General features: G+C 33.7%; 1 protein-coding gene across 4 annotated transcripts in view; it reads left to right on the top strand.

Annotated features, from left to right (window-relative positions):
• The window catches only part of SMAD4 (SMAD family member 4), a 54,174-nt gene that overhangs the window by 24,857 nt on the left and 14,801 nt on the right, over window positions 1-14,516 (top strand). For all 4 annotated transcript variants that reach the window (XR_013995290.1, XM_081078819.1, XM_081078821.1 and 1 more), the window contains exons 7-10: window positions 44-160; window positions 1,626-1,676; window positions 9,624-9,807; window positions 10,977-11,145. Coding sequence is in view for 3 of the 4 variants with exons in the window: in XM_081078819.1 (XP_080934945.1) it covers window positions 44-160; window positions 1,626-1,676; window positions 9,624-9,807; window positions 10,977-11,145 (521 nt within the window). In the remaining variant the exon portion in view is untranslated. The remainder of the gene's footprint in view (window positions 1-43; window positions 161-1,625; window positions 1,677-9,623; window positions 9,808-10,976; window positions 11,146-14,516) is intronic.

The raw sequence follows: 14,516 nt of genomic DNA, 5'->3' as shown, positions 1-14,516 counted from the left end.
ACTTTATAAAAGCAAATTAATCCATGTGGGCCTTAATTTTTAGACAGCACTACCACCTGGACTGGAAGTAGGACCGCACCATACACACCTAATTTGCCTCACCACCAAAACGGCCATCTTCAGCACCACCCGCCTATGCCGCCCCATCCCGGACATTACTGTAAGCTCTTGTTTCTGTTGTAAGGTCCTTTTCTTTTTGACGACTTTATTTAGTTATTTTTTCTATGTTTTAAAAATGGTTTTACATCTTTTATTCATCTTATAATTTAGTTTTATTAAATGATTAGGGCTTTTCAGTATTTTTTATAAATAGTATTTATTTTTTATGATTATGTTGTCATACCTTTGTTTTAGAGGAGTGATGTTTACTAAATACATTTATTTCTTTGTTGCTGATGTTTCATTAACACCACATTGATTTCCATTCATTTGTTTGTTTGCTTTGTGTATGTTCTTCGATCTCATGTGTATCTGTATGTCCACTCTAAGTAGATTGAAACCCCTTGTGTGTCAAGACCTCAAGGTTTCCTTCACCCTCGTATTCAGCATACCGTAGACTCTCAGGTGTTGAATCTGTCAGTCCTCTGCGCAGGCTTGATTGGGAGGGATGAATCCTGCTGACTAACCATAGCATGTAGTTCCAGGCAGAGTAGGAACATGGTCCATTTGGCTTAGTAAAATCAAGAGTGTAAATCTTTCATACATGTTAGATCCTTTTTCCTCCAATACTAGATTAATAGGACCACAGAAAACTTGGAAAATACAGAAAAGTGTAAATAAGAAAATAAAATTTATCCAGAATCCCACTACCCAAAGATACCCACTTCTAATATTTTGTCGTATTTTCCTTGCAGTCGTATAAATGGGTATATGTAAATTTGGGGGGGAGGGGTCATACTGTCTATATATATTGTTATATCCTGTTTTGTTGTTGTTGTTGTTATGTTACTGTTTTTCCATGTCTTAAGAGAATATACTTTTTAATGGCTGCCTGGGCCAGCATAGTGGCTAAGGGTGCTGAGTTTGGACCCTTAACTGGCTGCATGACCATTGGCAAGTTATTTAACCTCCTTAAGCCTTAAGGGTGATAATAGTTGTATCTATCTCAAAGGATGTTGTAAGAGGTAAATGTAATAATTCTTGTGAGATGTTTAGCACAATGTCTTAACACATAATAATCTCTCAATTATGTTAGCTACCGTTATATTATGGAAATATCATTAACTTAATTAACCATAAACACTTGTTTTTAAAATGGACCTAACAATTTGAATTATTATTATATATTGTATTATAATTTGTACTGTGTTACATGTTACATGAATAAGGTATTTTTAGTTCACAATAAATTTTGCATGTACAACTATTGTAAATTGCTTAAGAGCACTAGGCACATAGCATTAAAATGTTAGTTATTAAATATCCATAAAAGTAATTCAAGACTATTGGCTTATTATAATTATAAAGTAATCTAAGCTAAGCTTTTAAATTGTTAGACATTGCAGAAGCTTGATTGAAACAACTCTTAAGGTGTGATAGTTGTATTTAAGTAAGGTTTATTGAAGGTTTTAGTATTGGTGAACTTTTAATAAATAAAAATGGGATTTTTATTGTCTTTTCTTTAGGGCCAGTTCACAATGAGCTTGCATTCCAGCCTCCCATTTCTAATCATCCTGGTAAGTGTATTTCAAAATTGATTCTCTGTATTTAGATTTCCTTTGTGGTAATAGAAACACACACACACACACACACACACACACACACACACGTTTTACTATAATTATGGAGTAACTTAAATTTTCATATGAGTATAATACTCATTATGGCATTAGTTAATCAATAATTTATGAGTAGCAATATAGTCACACATAAAATGTCTATATTTGATTCTTTTTAACTGTCTCCGAGAGAAAAGACAAGAACTGTGTTTTTAGTTAAAATGTAAAGTACCAAAATGCCGGTTTTAGCATTGAATACATAAATATGCAGCAGAAGAAAACTAGGTTTCAAAATAGGACTGCTGTAAAACTGTAGCTTGAAAAGCCAGGGAAGAATCTGAAGTGGATGCTAAAAGGAAATATAATTCACTGTATCTGTCTTAGAAGATAGAATCAGGAATCTCCAGTTAATGAATTTAGAAACTGATTGACTTATTTTCAAGAGTAAATAGCTAAGTGGATTTTCTCAATTCAGTTTGACTATAACTTTTTAAACTATAGAAGTAATAAAACAAAGTTTGGAAATAAGAGAATATACCAAAGGCTTCTTAGTATAAACATAGAATTTTGATTTGTTTTTCTTTCCTCTGCCCCTTAATATCTTTTTCTCAGCTTAGAAAGATCCAAATATATAATTTCAACTCATCTTAATTTCCCCCTAATTAAAAAAATGTTTTATAATGAAGAATTTCAAACATATATCAAATACGAGAATAGTATAGGAATCCCGTCCCCAACAGCCAATTGTGCTCATCCCTCCATTTCAGCTGTTAACGACTAACATTAATTGTTTCATTCATACCCTCACCTATTATTTTGAAGGAATTCCTATATAATCATTTTATATGTAAATATTTCAATATATATTTTCAATAAAGATTTTTGTAAAAATGTAACTGTAGTAACCATAATGATCAAGTTAAAGGATAACTTACAGTGCCTCAAATAGATATACATAATTTTCTTAAACAGTGTTCTGTTATTTATGTTGGTTCCAATTTTTCTTCTGGCTGTTAAACATTGAGAGTAAGATCTTTATGTTTGTAACTCTTCTTATATTTCAATTTAAGAGATTTAAAGAATTTGTGGATCAAAAGGCCAAATTGCTTTACAGTGATCACATTAGAGTATTAGAGCCAATTTTACCGTGCTCGCCAGCAGTAGATGTGATGGTTTAATAAACTTTGTGCGATTTAGGAGGTAAATAATAATTTGTTTTGATTAGGAGAAAGATTCTGCTGGTTGGGCAGAAGCATTTTTTAAACATATAAATTATGTATATGTTTAAATTATCATCCTTAGTGGATTTTCTATGTGTTATTTTTCATGTTTGTTGTGGTTTTAAACATTTTTGTTGGTCAAGGGGTTTTGCCTTTTTATAAACATTTTTATTGAGAAATGTAATATGCAGAAAAGTACATGAGATCTAATGAATAACATTAAAGCCAACATCTGTGTAGCCACTACCCAGATTGAAAACTGAAACAATGCAGCACCCCAGCAAACCCTCCGACCTCGTGCATTTTGTCCCAGAAACTTTCCCTCTCCTCTCCCCAGAGGAAATTCTGCTTTTAATGGATATTATTTGTTTGCTCTTTGAAAGTGATGAATTATCCCTGAACAATCCAGTGTAGTAGTTTGGTGTTACTTGTATTTGAAATCATTGTATCAGAGTCTTAATTTTGTTTGTGAATAAATACATTGTGATAAAAGGTGAAAATCTAGAGACTTAAGAATAAAAATTTTTGCTGGTTTTGAGGCAGCATCATTGAGAGTCAGTAGCGGCCCCTGGTAACTTGCGGGGGTCCCCGAGTTCATATGGTTTAGTGGAAGGTGATCCGCAGGAATGAGAGTAATTAGGGCTCTGAAGAAAGACCTACCGTGGATGGAATGGTGGAGTGGGGTTGGGAGTGGTGGCATTTGGCTAGTGATTTGGACTCAGTTTTGGATTCAGCAATTGCTTTTAGCCTCTTGATAGATTTACCTCATTCTTACAATAGAACTCATGTTGAGGCCTAACAGCTCCTGATCGTTAGGGAATAGCATTAACTAGTTCTGAGGATATGCCTCTGTATCACCCTGCACTGGCTTTAAAACCTCTATGTGACTAGAATGGGAAGGGACTTGATGGTGAGGACCATCCTGAAAGGTCTCTGTGCAGCTGGTTGTGGGAGGGGATCAGCTCTGCGGATACACACTAAATGGACTCAGCTAGTTGGAACCTAGATGGCTATGAACTCTTTGGCTGTGAATACTAAGGGGCTCCAGAGCAGTTTTATGTCACAACTGTTCATTTTTCCTTTTGTACTGTTAAAAGAAGATTGTAACTGATTTTTCTATTGAGAGAGCTTCCAGTCATAGTACCCTCCTCCCCTAGTACCTATTAAACCTCTACTGATACTCAGTATTTCTTTGAAACTTTGAATCTAGTTGTTATTTCTCTGCTGAATTACTTGCATAGATTCCCCTACTCATTGCTTGGGATAAAGTCCAAATTCCTTAGCTAGGAAGAAGACAGTCTTTGATCCTGGTCTCTGCATACTTCCCTAGCCTCATCTCTTTTTTTTAACCATCTTGAGCTGCTTACCCAAGCTTGCTTGGCAATATCATCCCTCTGTTGTTGTTTTTTGGCACATGATGTTCTCCTTCTTATATGTCTTGTACTCTGTATATTCATCAAATTAAATCTGTTGTTCTGCAACAAATTACTCCCAAAACGTAACAGGTTAAAACAGCAATAATTTATCTTACTTTGTTTCTGTGGGTCAGGAATCTGGGATTGGCTTAGCTGGTTTGCTCTGGCTTAGAGTCTCATGAGGTTGCAGTCAAGTTGTTGGCTTGAGCTGCCATCATCTGAAAGCTTTTCTGGGGCTGGAGGATTTACTCTTACCGTGTTTCCCCCAAAATAAGACCTAGCCGGACAATCAGTTCTAATGCATCTTTTGGAACAAAAATTAATATAAGACCCAGTCTTATTTTACTATAATGTAAGAGAGAATAGAATAGAATAGAATAGAATATAGAATAGAATATAGAATAGAATAGAATATAGAATAGAATATAGAATACAATAGAATACAATAGAATAGAATACTGGATCTTATATTAATTTTTGCTCCAAAAGATGCATTAGAGCTGATTGTCCAGCTAGGTCTTATTTTTGGGGAAACATGATAGAGTGGTTTATAACATACCTGGCAAGTTAGTATTATTGTTGGCAACTCCAGTTTTTCTCTGTGGAGACCTCTGTAGAGCTTCTTAAGTATCTTCACATGACAGCTAGCTTCTTCCAGAGTAAGTGAGCAAGAGAAAGCAAGACAGAGCCTCCAGGTCTTTTAAGACTTAGCCTCACAAGTTGTTACATCATTTCTGTAAGATTCTGTTTTGTAGGGAGAGGACTATACAAGGATGTGAATATTAGGAGGTGAGAATCATTGGGGGCCAACTTGATGTCCGTACCACACACCCCTACTCCTAAATGTGGCAAACTCTTAGGATCCAGCTCAAGTACCATACTGTTGGGAAGCCTTTCATAATCCCATGTGTCCCCTGCTGTCTAGTACTTTTTAATCCTATTAAATTAGTTATTAGTTTACATATCTGCTATTTTGTTTCATGAATCAGTAGAAAAGAAACCAAAGTGAAAATATCTGTATTAGTTATGTATGGTTAATGCAGCCCCTTAAGGTGTAATTAAGAAATGCTAAAATATTTTATCACAAACAGGACCATTTAGGAAATATGCATATACATCTGAATATACAAAATATTTTAAATGATTAAAAAATCATCAATAATGTAGTGAATCTACTTTGATAAATTATTTTTGAAGATAGTTACATAAATGTTTTGGGAAATATAGGTGACATAAATTGTAGAAAATGAAAATAATTAACGCTGGTCATTATCTTGGTGTTAAAGATTTCAGATAGACCACATACTTGGTGATTTCTGGGCTTTGACTTTGATAATTAAGTTGAAAAAATATTTTTGGAAAAGCTTAACATTTCATTTCTTTTTTTATGGGCGAACTCTGTTTTTGCTTTTTCTTAAAGCCAAGATATATTCATATAATTAAATGCTGATTGCAAATTAAGTGAAGAGTTTCCTCAATGTCTTTGAGGTTTTTGGTAATTCACAAATGGATTCAAAATTCACAAATTTCCAAATTCAGATTGTGTTCTAGTACTTTAGAACTATCCACCATCCAAGAAAGTACCTTTATGTGTTCATATAAGATTCTTATAGGAAAAAAAGAGATTCTCAGAGGGCATTTCATCCAGGTCTAAAAATAAAAAGAATAAGTCATAGTCTCTCAAGTGCTTTATGCAAATTTTCAACTTTTAAAAAAGTTAACCAAATTAAAAAAAACTTTTTTGAATGACTTTATTTCAGAAACTGAAGATAATAATGCCTTGGAGACTTACATTTTCCATTATAATTGAACAACATTTATTTGATAAAACTGGGCTTTATAATACATTTCCCCATTACAAAACACTTTTAGCTAAGTTCTTATATTGTAAAAAAAATTTCTTGTTGAACTCATAGACACAGACATAGTTTAGTGGTTACCAGAGGGTAAGGGGGGTGGGGGGAGGGAGATGAGGGTAAGGGGGATCAAATATATGGTGATGGAAGGAGAACTGACTCTGGGTGGTGAACACACAATGGGATTTATTGATGATGTAATACGGAATTGTACACCTGAAATTATGTAATTTCATTAACAATTGTCACCCCAATAAATAAATTAAAAAAAAAAATAAAATAAAAAATAAAAGTACTGTTAAAAAAAAAAAAAAAAATTTCTTGTTGTTAACTCAGTCTTTTAAAACCTTTGGCCAGTGAGGAGCAGCCAATGCGCTTCATGAGACCAGCTCAACTTCATCAATTTAGGAAGGAGAAACTAAAAATACCAATGTCAGCAAGCACATAACAATCCTACTCCCTTTGAAACGATTTGGGGCATTAGGAAAGCTCTCTCTGAACTGAATAATTTTGTCCCGCTGTTGATGCTAGTTTTGAGAAGGTGCAGGCTTGTTACTTATATGGCTTTTGGTCCTTGGAGCAAAAGAGCAAATAGAGATCCAGAAAGGCTTAATGAACTTAATGAATTTCTAGTATCTTTTCCTGTTTTAAAAATAAGACTGTTCCCTTTTGGCTGGTTAGCAAATTTAGAGTGGAATAGAAAAGTTTTTCACATGGTGTTTTGTATCCCAACACTGCCAAATTCTCTTTAACCCCCTCTAGCCTTCTCTGTCCTCACAGATATTATAGTAACTCCTTCCTCTTCTTTCTTAGGCCATTTTAATAGCCCCTTAATAGATGGTGATTTTTCATCACCTGGTCTGTGGGGAAACTGATGCCAGTTTCTTTTTATCCGCAAGTCTCTTAAAACTCTTCTTCCCAGGGCTTAGCGGGTCATCTAATTCTAACCCTACTCAGAGATACAGCTTTATGTAACGATAGTATGGTGTCTGAAATATTAGGCAAACAAAAAAACCCTTGGAGACTTGGAAATAATATTGTAAAATGAGGTTTAAATGCAGTTGCAGCAGTTGCAATTCATGATGATAAAGTACATTTAGCTTATTTAAACACTGAGATTATACAACTCCTTTTTTCCTCCTGAATTGACTCATGGGAAAAAGGTTGCTCTTCTTGGAACTTTACTTTCGGATAGTGTTCTTCATTGTGAACTGAAGTAACTAGGAAATGCGTGTACTTGGACCTCATTTTTTCACTCAGCATTGTAAACGTTCCTGGCTCCAGGGCATTGTTTATAACAGAATTTACTGTTTGGACTGATTGTGTAAAGACCTCTTTTTTTTTTTTTTTTTTTTTCAGTTTCAGGTGCACAAGACAAAGTAATACTTAGACGTTTATCATTTGTATCCCTCACACTGTGAACCCCCTCCCCCCATCCACTGTCCCTCTGACATCGCACCGAGCCATTACATTTCCACTGTCTCTATTCCTAACGCTGTACTCCGCTTCTTGTAAGTATATACATACATACATATATACATACATATATATGTAAAATTATAGTTGGCATTCATTATTATTCAGCTTCAGGTGTACAGTGCAGTGATCAGGCATCAACATCATCCCTGAAGTGGTCTCCCAAATGGGACACGTGTCCATCGGATACCCTACAAAATCTTTACAACATTATTGATTACATTCCCCAAATTAACTTTCAAAATCCTGTGGCCATCTTGTGGTTACCGACTGTTTTCTGATCCCCTCACCTTCCCCCTTACCCCCACCCCCTCTCCCATCTAGCAACCCTCAGTTTTTCCTCTATGTCTCCAAAACTATTTCTGATTAGTTCACTCACTTATTCTTTTCTTTAGATTCCGCATATAAGTGAGATCATATGGTATTTGTCTTTCTTTGACTTATTTCACTTAACATAATGTTCTCTAGGTCCATGCATGTTGTTGCAAATGGTTAAGATTTCTTTTTTCTTTATGGCTGTGTAATACTCCATTGTATAAATATACCACAGTTTCTTAACCCAGTCATCTACCGAAGGGCATTTCGGTTGTTTCCATGTCTTGGCTATTGTGGTAATGACCTCTTTTAAGTGCTGTTACTGGTTTTTGCTGCCAAAACATTGGGTAATTGATACCTTGTCCTAGATAACCTCTTTAGTTTTAGCTTCAATCAGTATACCTACCAGTTGTTTGCTGAAGCTTTTTCATAGCATTATGTGTTATCTTTAATAAAGAATTTTACTATAAAGAATAACTTCGTATTTCAAAACTGGCTTTTTAATAAGGCACTTTAGTATATCACTAATTTTCATGTTCTAATGATCAAAACATTTAAAGGAATGTTTGTATTCATGATTTGTTGATTTGATCTGTGTGGCAAACATTTGGAATTTTAAGTTTTTCAATCACCGAATCTTCATGGTCTGTTTTATTAATTCTTTGTTGGAAAGGACTTTCTTCCTTGACAAAATTTTGAAAATCAATTAGATACATAGACTTTACAAGGTTTTTTAAAAATGTATTTTAAGCATTAATCAATCATACTTCATTTTAAGATTCTTTGGGGGTTTGAAAAGAATATTTTTTTGTCATTCTAATTGTCCTTTGAAGTTGTTGAAAGTTTTATTGTTTCGAATTCCAGTTCAGTCGAAGTTCATAAATGGCACATTAAAGATGCAGATAAATAACTTATTAGCAGAAAACTTTATAAACTAAATCAAGTTATGCCTCCTTTTCTCCCAGTCATTTAAAATTATTTTGAATCACTTATTGTTCAAATGAATACATTAAATACATTTCAAAGTTAAAATTGTAGTAGTTAACATTAATTGACTTCACTAAAAATAGAGATGGAACAAATGACCTTTCACTCAAGAGACAATTGAGAATTCCTACTCACAGCAACTGTGTAGTTGGAGTGTAATTGACCTTGACCCTGGTCTGTATGATTCTCTTACTTATGACCTTTCTCTCAATTAGGGATCTAGAAAAACATGCTATGGATTGATGTTTTCAAGAATACTTCCCTGGAATATGTCTTAGAGTCAGTGTGCTTTAAAACAATAAAAGTTCAGACTACATAGAAAATATGTGCAGCCAAATAAAACGTCATGGTAAAATAATTTATTTTAAGTTCTGATTACTTCTTTAAATTTTCAGTTGACTGGGTCCTTTGAGGTAAGAACTAAATTCTGGGTTTTAAAAATGACTCTGGAGTTTCAAGGATGCTAGGGACTGAGATGAAAAATAGAAGACATGAAAATGCCTCCTTTCTAATGCGTCGCCATTTTAATCAAATTTTTGGGGGTGCTTTTCAGATGCCTCTCCTGTCCCTTCACTCTTTTTTTTAGGAAAAGCTTTTGTCTTACAGAATGACATTCGCTCCCGTTTTTCTCCATAGCTCCTGAGTATTGGTGTTCCATCGCTTACTTTGAAATGGATGTTCAAGTAGGAGAGACATTTAAGGTTCCTTCAAGCTGCCCCATTGTCACTGTTGATGGGTACGTGGACCCTTCTGGAGGAGATCGCTTCTGCTTGGGTCAGCTGTCCAACGTCCACAGGACAGAAGCCATTGAGAGAGCAAGGTATTGTTGTATAGTTAGTTATTTTAAAAACTGAACATAGTACATTGTCTTTTATTCAGTTATATTTTTCAGTGTAGATTATATAAGTTTTTGTCCATGTTGAAAGAATAAAGATCATCTTGAAAATTCAGAATTTGTAAACATTCCATTTTAATTGTAGATGTTTGTTATTTAAAATATGATAAAAGATGGCCTTTTTTTAAGTTAGTGATGTTTCTGTGTTTTGGATAGTAACTAGACCTTTGGGAATCCAATTTTAAAACTAGTTTTTGTTCCCTCTGACCATATATTAGTTTTACAAATCTATTGAAAGGAAATAATATAAAATGAAGACAAGTTTCTGCAAATTATATTTATAATATTGGAAAACTTATAATAAAAGGGAAATGATTAAATGAATTTCAATAAACTTTCATTTTTATGTAGTTATTAAAATGTTAATAAAAAGTTTATGTAATCAAATGCGAATGCCTACAATGAAATATTATAGGAAAACATACACAATTTTAGGTACTGTGTAATCTCTTTAAGAAAATGTGTGTGTGTGTGTGTGTGTGTGTGTGTGTGTGTGTGTGTAAGTAAATACATTATCTTGGCTCTATCACTAGGTGTATGACTTTGGCCAATAACCTACTTGTTAAGTCAGTGCTGTCTAACAGAATTTTCTGTGATGAAGGAAATGGTTTATATTTGTGTTGTCCAGTGTAGTAGTCACCAGCCACATGTAGCTGTTGAGCACTTAAAGTATGGCCATGTGATTAACTGAATTTTTAAATCATTATTTTTAGTTTAAATAGCCACGTGTAGCTAGTGGCTATTGATTTGGACAGTGTAGCTATAAGCCATAGTTTCATCATATATAAAATGGGAATAGTAGTATTTAGCTCATTGAATTGTGAGGGTTCAGTGAGAATTCATGTTAAATGTTCCTGACACATAGTAAGCATTATGTATATATGCTCATCATTATTATATATGAATGAGATATTAAAAAAAGAAGAAAATATACAAAAATGTTAACAATGGCTGTCTTTTGGTTATGGTGCTATGTGAAAGTCCTTTCTTTACTCTTTTTAATTTTTCAAAATTGGGTATGCTGTATAATCTGAACCAATACCTATTTTTAAATACTTCCCAAAATGAAATAGAATTCCCTTTTTCTTCCTAAGGTTGCACATAGGCAAAGGTGTGCAGTTAGAATGTAAAGGGGAAGGTGATGTCTGGGTCAGGTGCCTGAGCGACCACGCAGTCTTTGTGCAGAGTTATTACTTGGACAGAGAGGCTGGGCGCGCACCTGGAGATGCCGTGCATAAGATCTACCCAAGTGCTTATATAAAGGTGAGTGGGAGTCTTATTCACGTTTTGGTCCTAGAAAGCAATTTTTGTTGTTTAAAGAATTGAGATGGAAGTGAGAGGAGTAGAAAAATGTCTTTTTATGGATTAAATATCAGAAGTTATGTTTATGTATAAAACATGTTTCCTGGGGCATTTATTGATATGACCGGTTATCTAGTTTTGTGGTTGTAGTCATGCCCTATTAGCAAATCTGTTAAATGTTTTAGAGTAATACACTGGCTCTTCAAAAATATTGAGTGACACCCCCAAACTTACATTCCTTTGTTATAAAATATGTAAAATTTTGGAATTTCATCTTAGCAATCTTCAGGATTTTATGGAAGGGAATTCTAAAATTAATAGCTTTTCAAATTAAGAACCTGAGCAATGAAAAATTCTTCAACACCAGATATTTTTAAGGTTAGTTATTTTGTGCATTAAATGAGTTTTATTTACTACATCATTTTACAAATTAAGTCTAAGATACTTTTCATTAATTATAACATTCAACTCATTTTAATTTTAGTTAAAACATACACTGTTTGAAAGATAAAGATAGTTTAATTGGATAGCCTAAATATATTTTTAATTTCAGATGTTTCACAGTCATCCTAAGCGTCTTTATTGTTAGCTATTGTAAATTACTGGAATTAACTGTACTTCATTACTTATTCCCAAGAAATTGCTTAGCATACAAATAATATAGCCAGATAGTGTCTAGAAAAATATAATTACTTGATTGCCTCAAAATAACAAACCCACTGTCTCATTTTCAGTCATCACTACAGGTCAGTTAAAAGATAAAGGATCTTTTTAAAAAATGAAACGTTCAAATATATCAAGTATAGAGAAAATAATAGCCCCCACGTACCCATCATCTAGCTTTAACAGTTGTCAGCATTTTACCAATCTTTAATGTGTTTCTTCCTCTATATTTTTTCCTGTAGTAATTACAGCCAATTCCAAACATTATAGTATTTCACTCATAAAATACTCTAGTATGAATCTCCAATTTATAAATACTCTAAAAAACAATCATAATGCTGTTTATCGCACCTAATAAAATAGCAGTAATTCCCTGTTAAAAGTTTTGACAATAGAGGACCATTTATACTTTTGATCTCTTATAACAATGAAATAGAATAGAACAATAAAATATTAAATTATATTTATTATAAGATATGGTGTGGAAAATTTGGTTATTAAACAATACCTAGAATATGATCCCTTTTTTGTTAAAAAAATAAAATGTCATGGGTATTTGTGTGTGTGTGTGTGTATCCACAAGTCTAGAATGGTGTATACAATATCTTACCTGTCTGGGAGGTGGAATTATCTTTATTTGTATTTTCCAGTTTTTTCACAAGGAATTTTAGTTATTTGTGCTTTGTTCTTTTTAAATGGTGTTGGGTTTTCTCATATGCTTCATAATCTGTATTTGTTGACACGTTTGCCTTGAGAGAATTATATTCATTTTATTTATTTTTTCCCCTCACTATCATTGCTTCTTCCTATAGAGCAATTTTGCCTTAGTCTGGCACCCAGGGATCCACATCTCAGAACTCATTCTTTTATTTAGGAGGTAGAGGAATTTGTCCCTTGAGGAAATTGAGTTCCAATCCCCAGGTATGCTCAGGGTGCTCAGGGCCTAATTCCTGTGGGTTGCTTTTTCTGATGCTTACCTCTGCCACGGGCAAGAACTTTGTTCCTAGGTGCATTTCTGAATTAGCGGTCCAGGTATTTTACAGCACTTGATTCATGAGCAGGTAGATACCCAGTTGTTAGCCCCGAAAGTCTGGCTATGTATTGTCTCTTTCTATATTACTCTAGTAAGTTGAATTCCTATCCTCTACACCTTCTAGTTTGGGTCCTGTTACCTCAACTACCTCTTGTCTTAGTTCTTGCTCTCTGCTGTAGGTTTTACTTATCCATCATCAGTTGATGGACGTATGGATTGTTTCCACTTTTTGGCTATTATGAATAATGATGCTATGAACAGTCACATGTAAGTTTTTAGGTCGATATGTTTTTATTTTCTTGGATATATATCTAGGAGGTGGAATTGCTGGATCATAAGTAACTCTATGTTTAACTTTTTGTGGGACTGCCGGACTATTTTCCAAAGTGGTGATGCCATTTTATATTTCCACCCTCAATGTATATACAAGGGGTTCAATTTCTCTATATTCTCATCAACATTTGTTATTACCTCTCTTTTTCATTTTGCCATTGAGTGGATATAAAGTGGTATCTCATTGTGATTTTGATTTGCATTTCCCTAATGGTTATTAATATTGAGCATCTTTTTATGTGCTTATTGGCCATTTGTATATCTTCTTTGGAGAAATGTCTATTCATATCTGTTGCTCATTTTTTAATTAGATTGTCTTTTTATTATTGAGTTGTAAGAGTTCTTTATATATTCTGGGTATCAGTCCCTTATCAGATACATAGTTTATGATTACTTTTTTCTGTTTTTTGGCTTGTCTTTCACTTTCTTGATGTGACTTACAGCACAGAAATTGTTAATTTTGATACAGTCTAGTTTATTTTTTGGCTGCTTGTGCTTTTGATGTCATATCTAATAAACCACTGTCTAATCCAAGGTCATAAAGATTTACTCCTGTGTTTTTTCCTAAGGATTCTATAGTTTTAGTTCTTACATTTAGGTCTATAAGCTATTTTGAGTCAATTTTTGTATATAGTGTAAGGTAACTGATTCAGCTTCATTCTTTTGCATGAGAATGTTGTGTTGCAGCAGCTGTTTGTTGAAGACTGTTTTTCCCATATCGAATTATCTTGACACCCTTGTTGAAATTCAGCTGACCCTGAATGTAAAGGTTTCTCAGTTCTAGTTCATTGATCTGTGTATCCTTAAGACAGTAAGTACTACTCCACCTTGACTATTGTAGCCTTGTAGTATGTTTTGAAATTGGGAAGTATGAGTTCTCCAGTTTTGTTCTTTTTCAGGATTGTTTTGGCTATTGCCACCCCCTTGTATTTCAGTATGAATTACATGATTGGCATGGAGGATGTCCATTTTTAGTAGTTTTTCTCTCTTTTGTATATGTTTGGAGCAGAGAGAAGGTGGTTATGCATACCTACTTATCCATCTTGACTGGAAGTCTCTGATTACTTGTGTAATTTGAAGTGAATGGATAGAGTACTACAATGTTGAATATATACTATGTGCCGGATAGTAGTTACGAACTTATCAGATATGGAGTAGTATTTAAAACATTTGAGCTTCAAAAATGTGTAATCCTGTGTTATTAAAGTAATTACTAGGATTGTCAAATAAATGTAACATCTCTATTTTGGTACAAATTACCCTTGAAAAGCCCCAAGAGATGAGACATGTCATTATTTGGTAA

The sequence above is a fragment of the Rhinolophus hipposideros genome (assembly GCF_964194185.1).
Source record: "Rhinolophus hipposideros genome assembly, chromosome: 17".
Lineage (NCBI taxonomy): Eukaryota > Metazoa > Chordata > Mammalia > Chiroptera > Rhinolophidae > Rhinolophus > Rhinolophus hipposideros.
The sequence above is the reverse complement of the archived record's forward strand: the minus strand, read 5'-3'. Positions and strand labels throughout refer to the sequence as shown.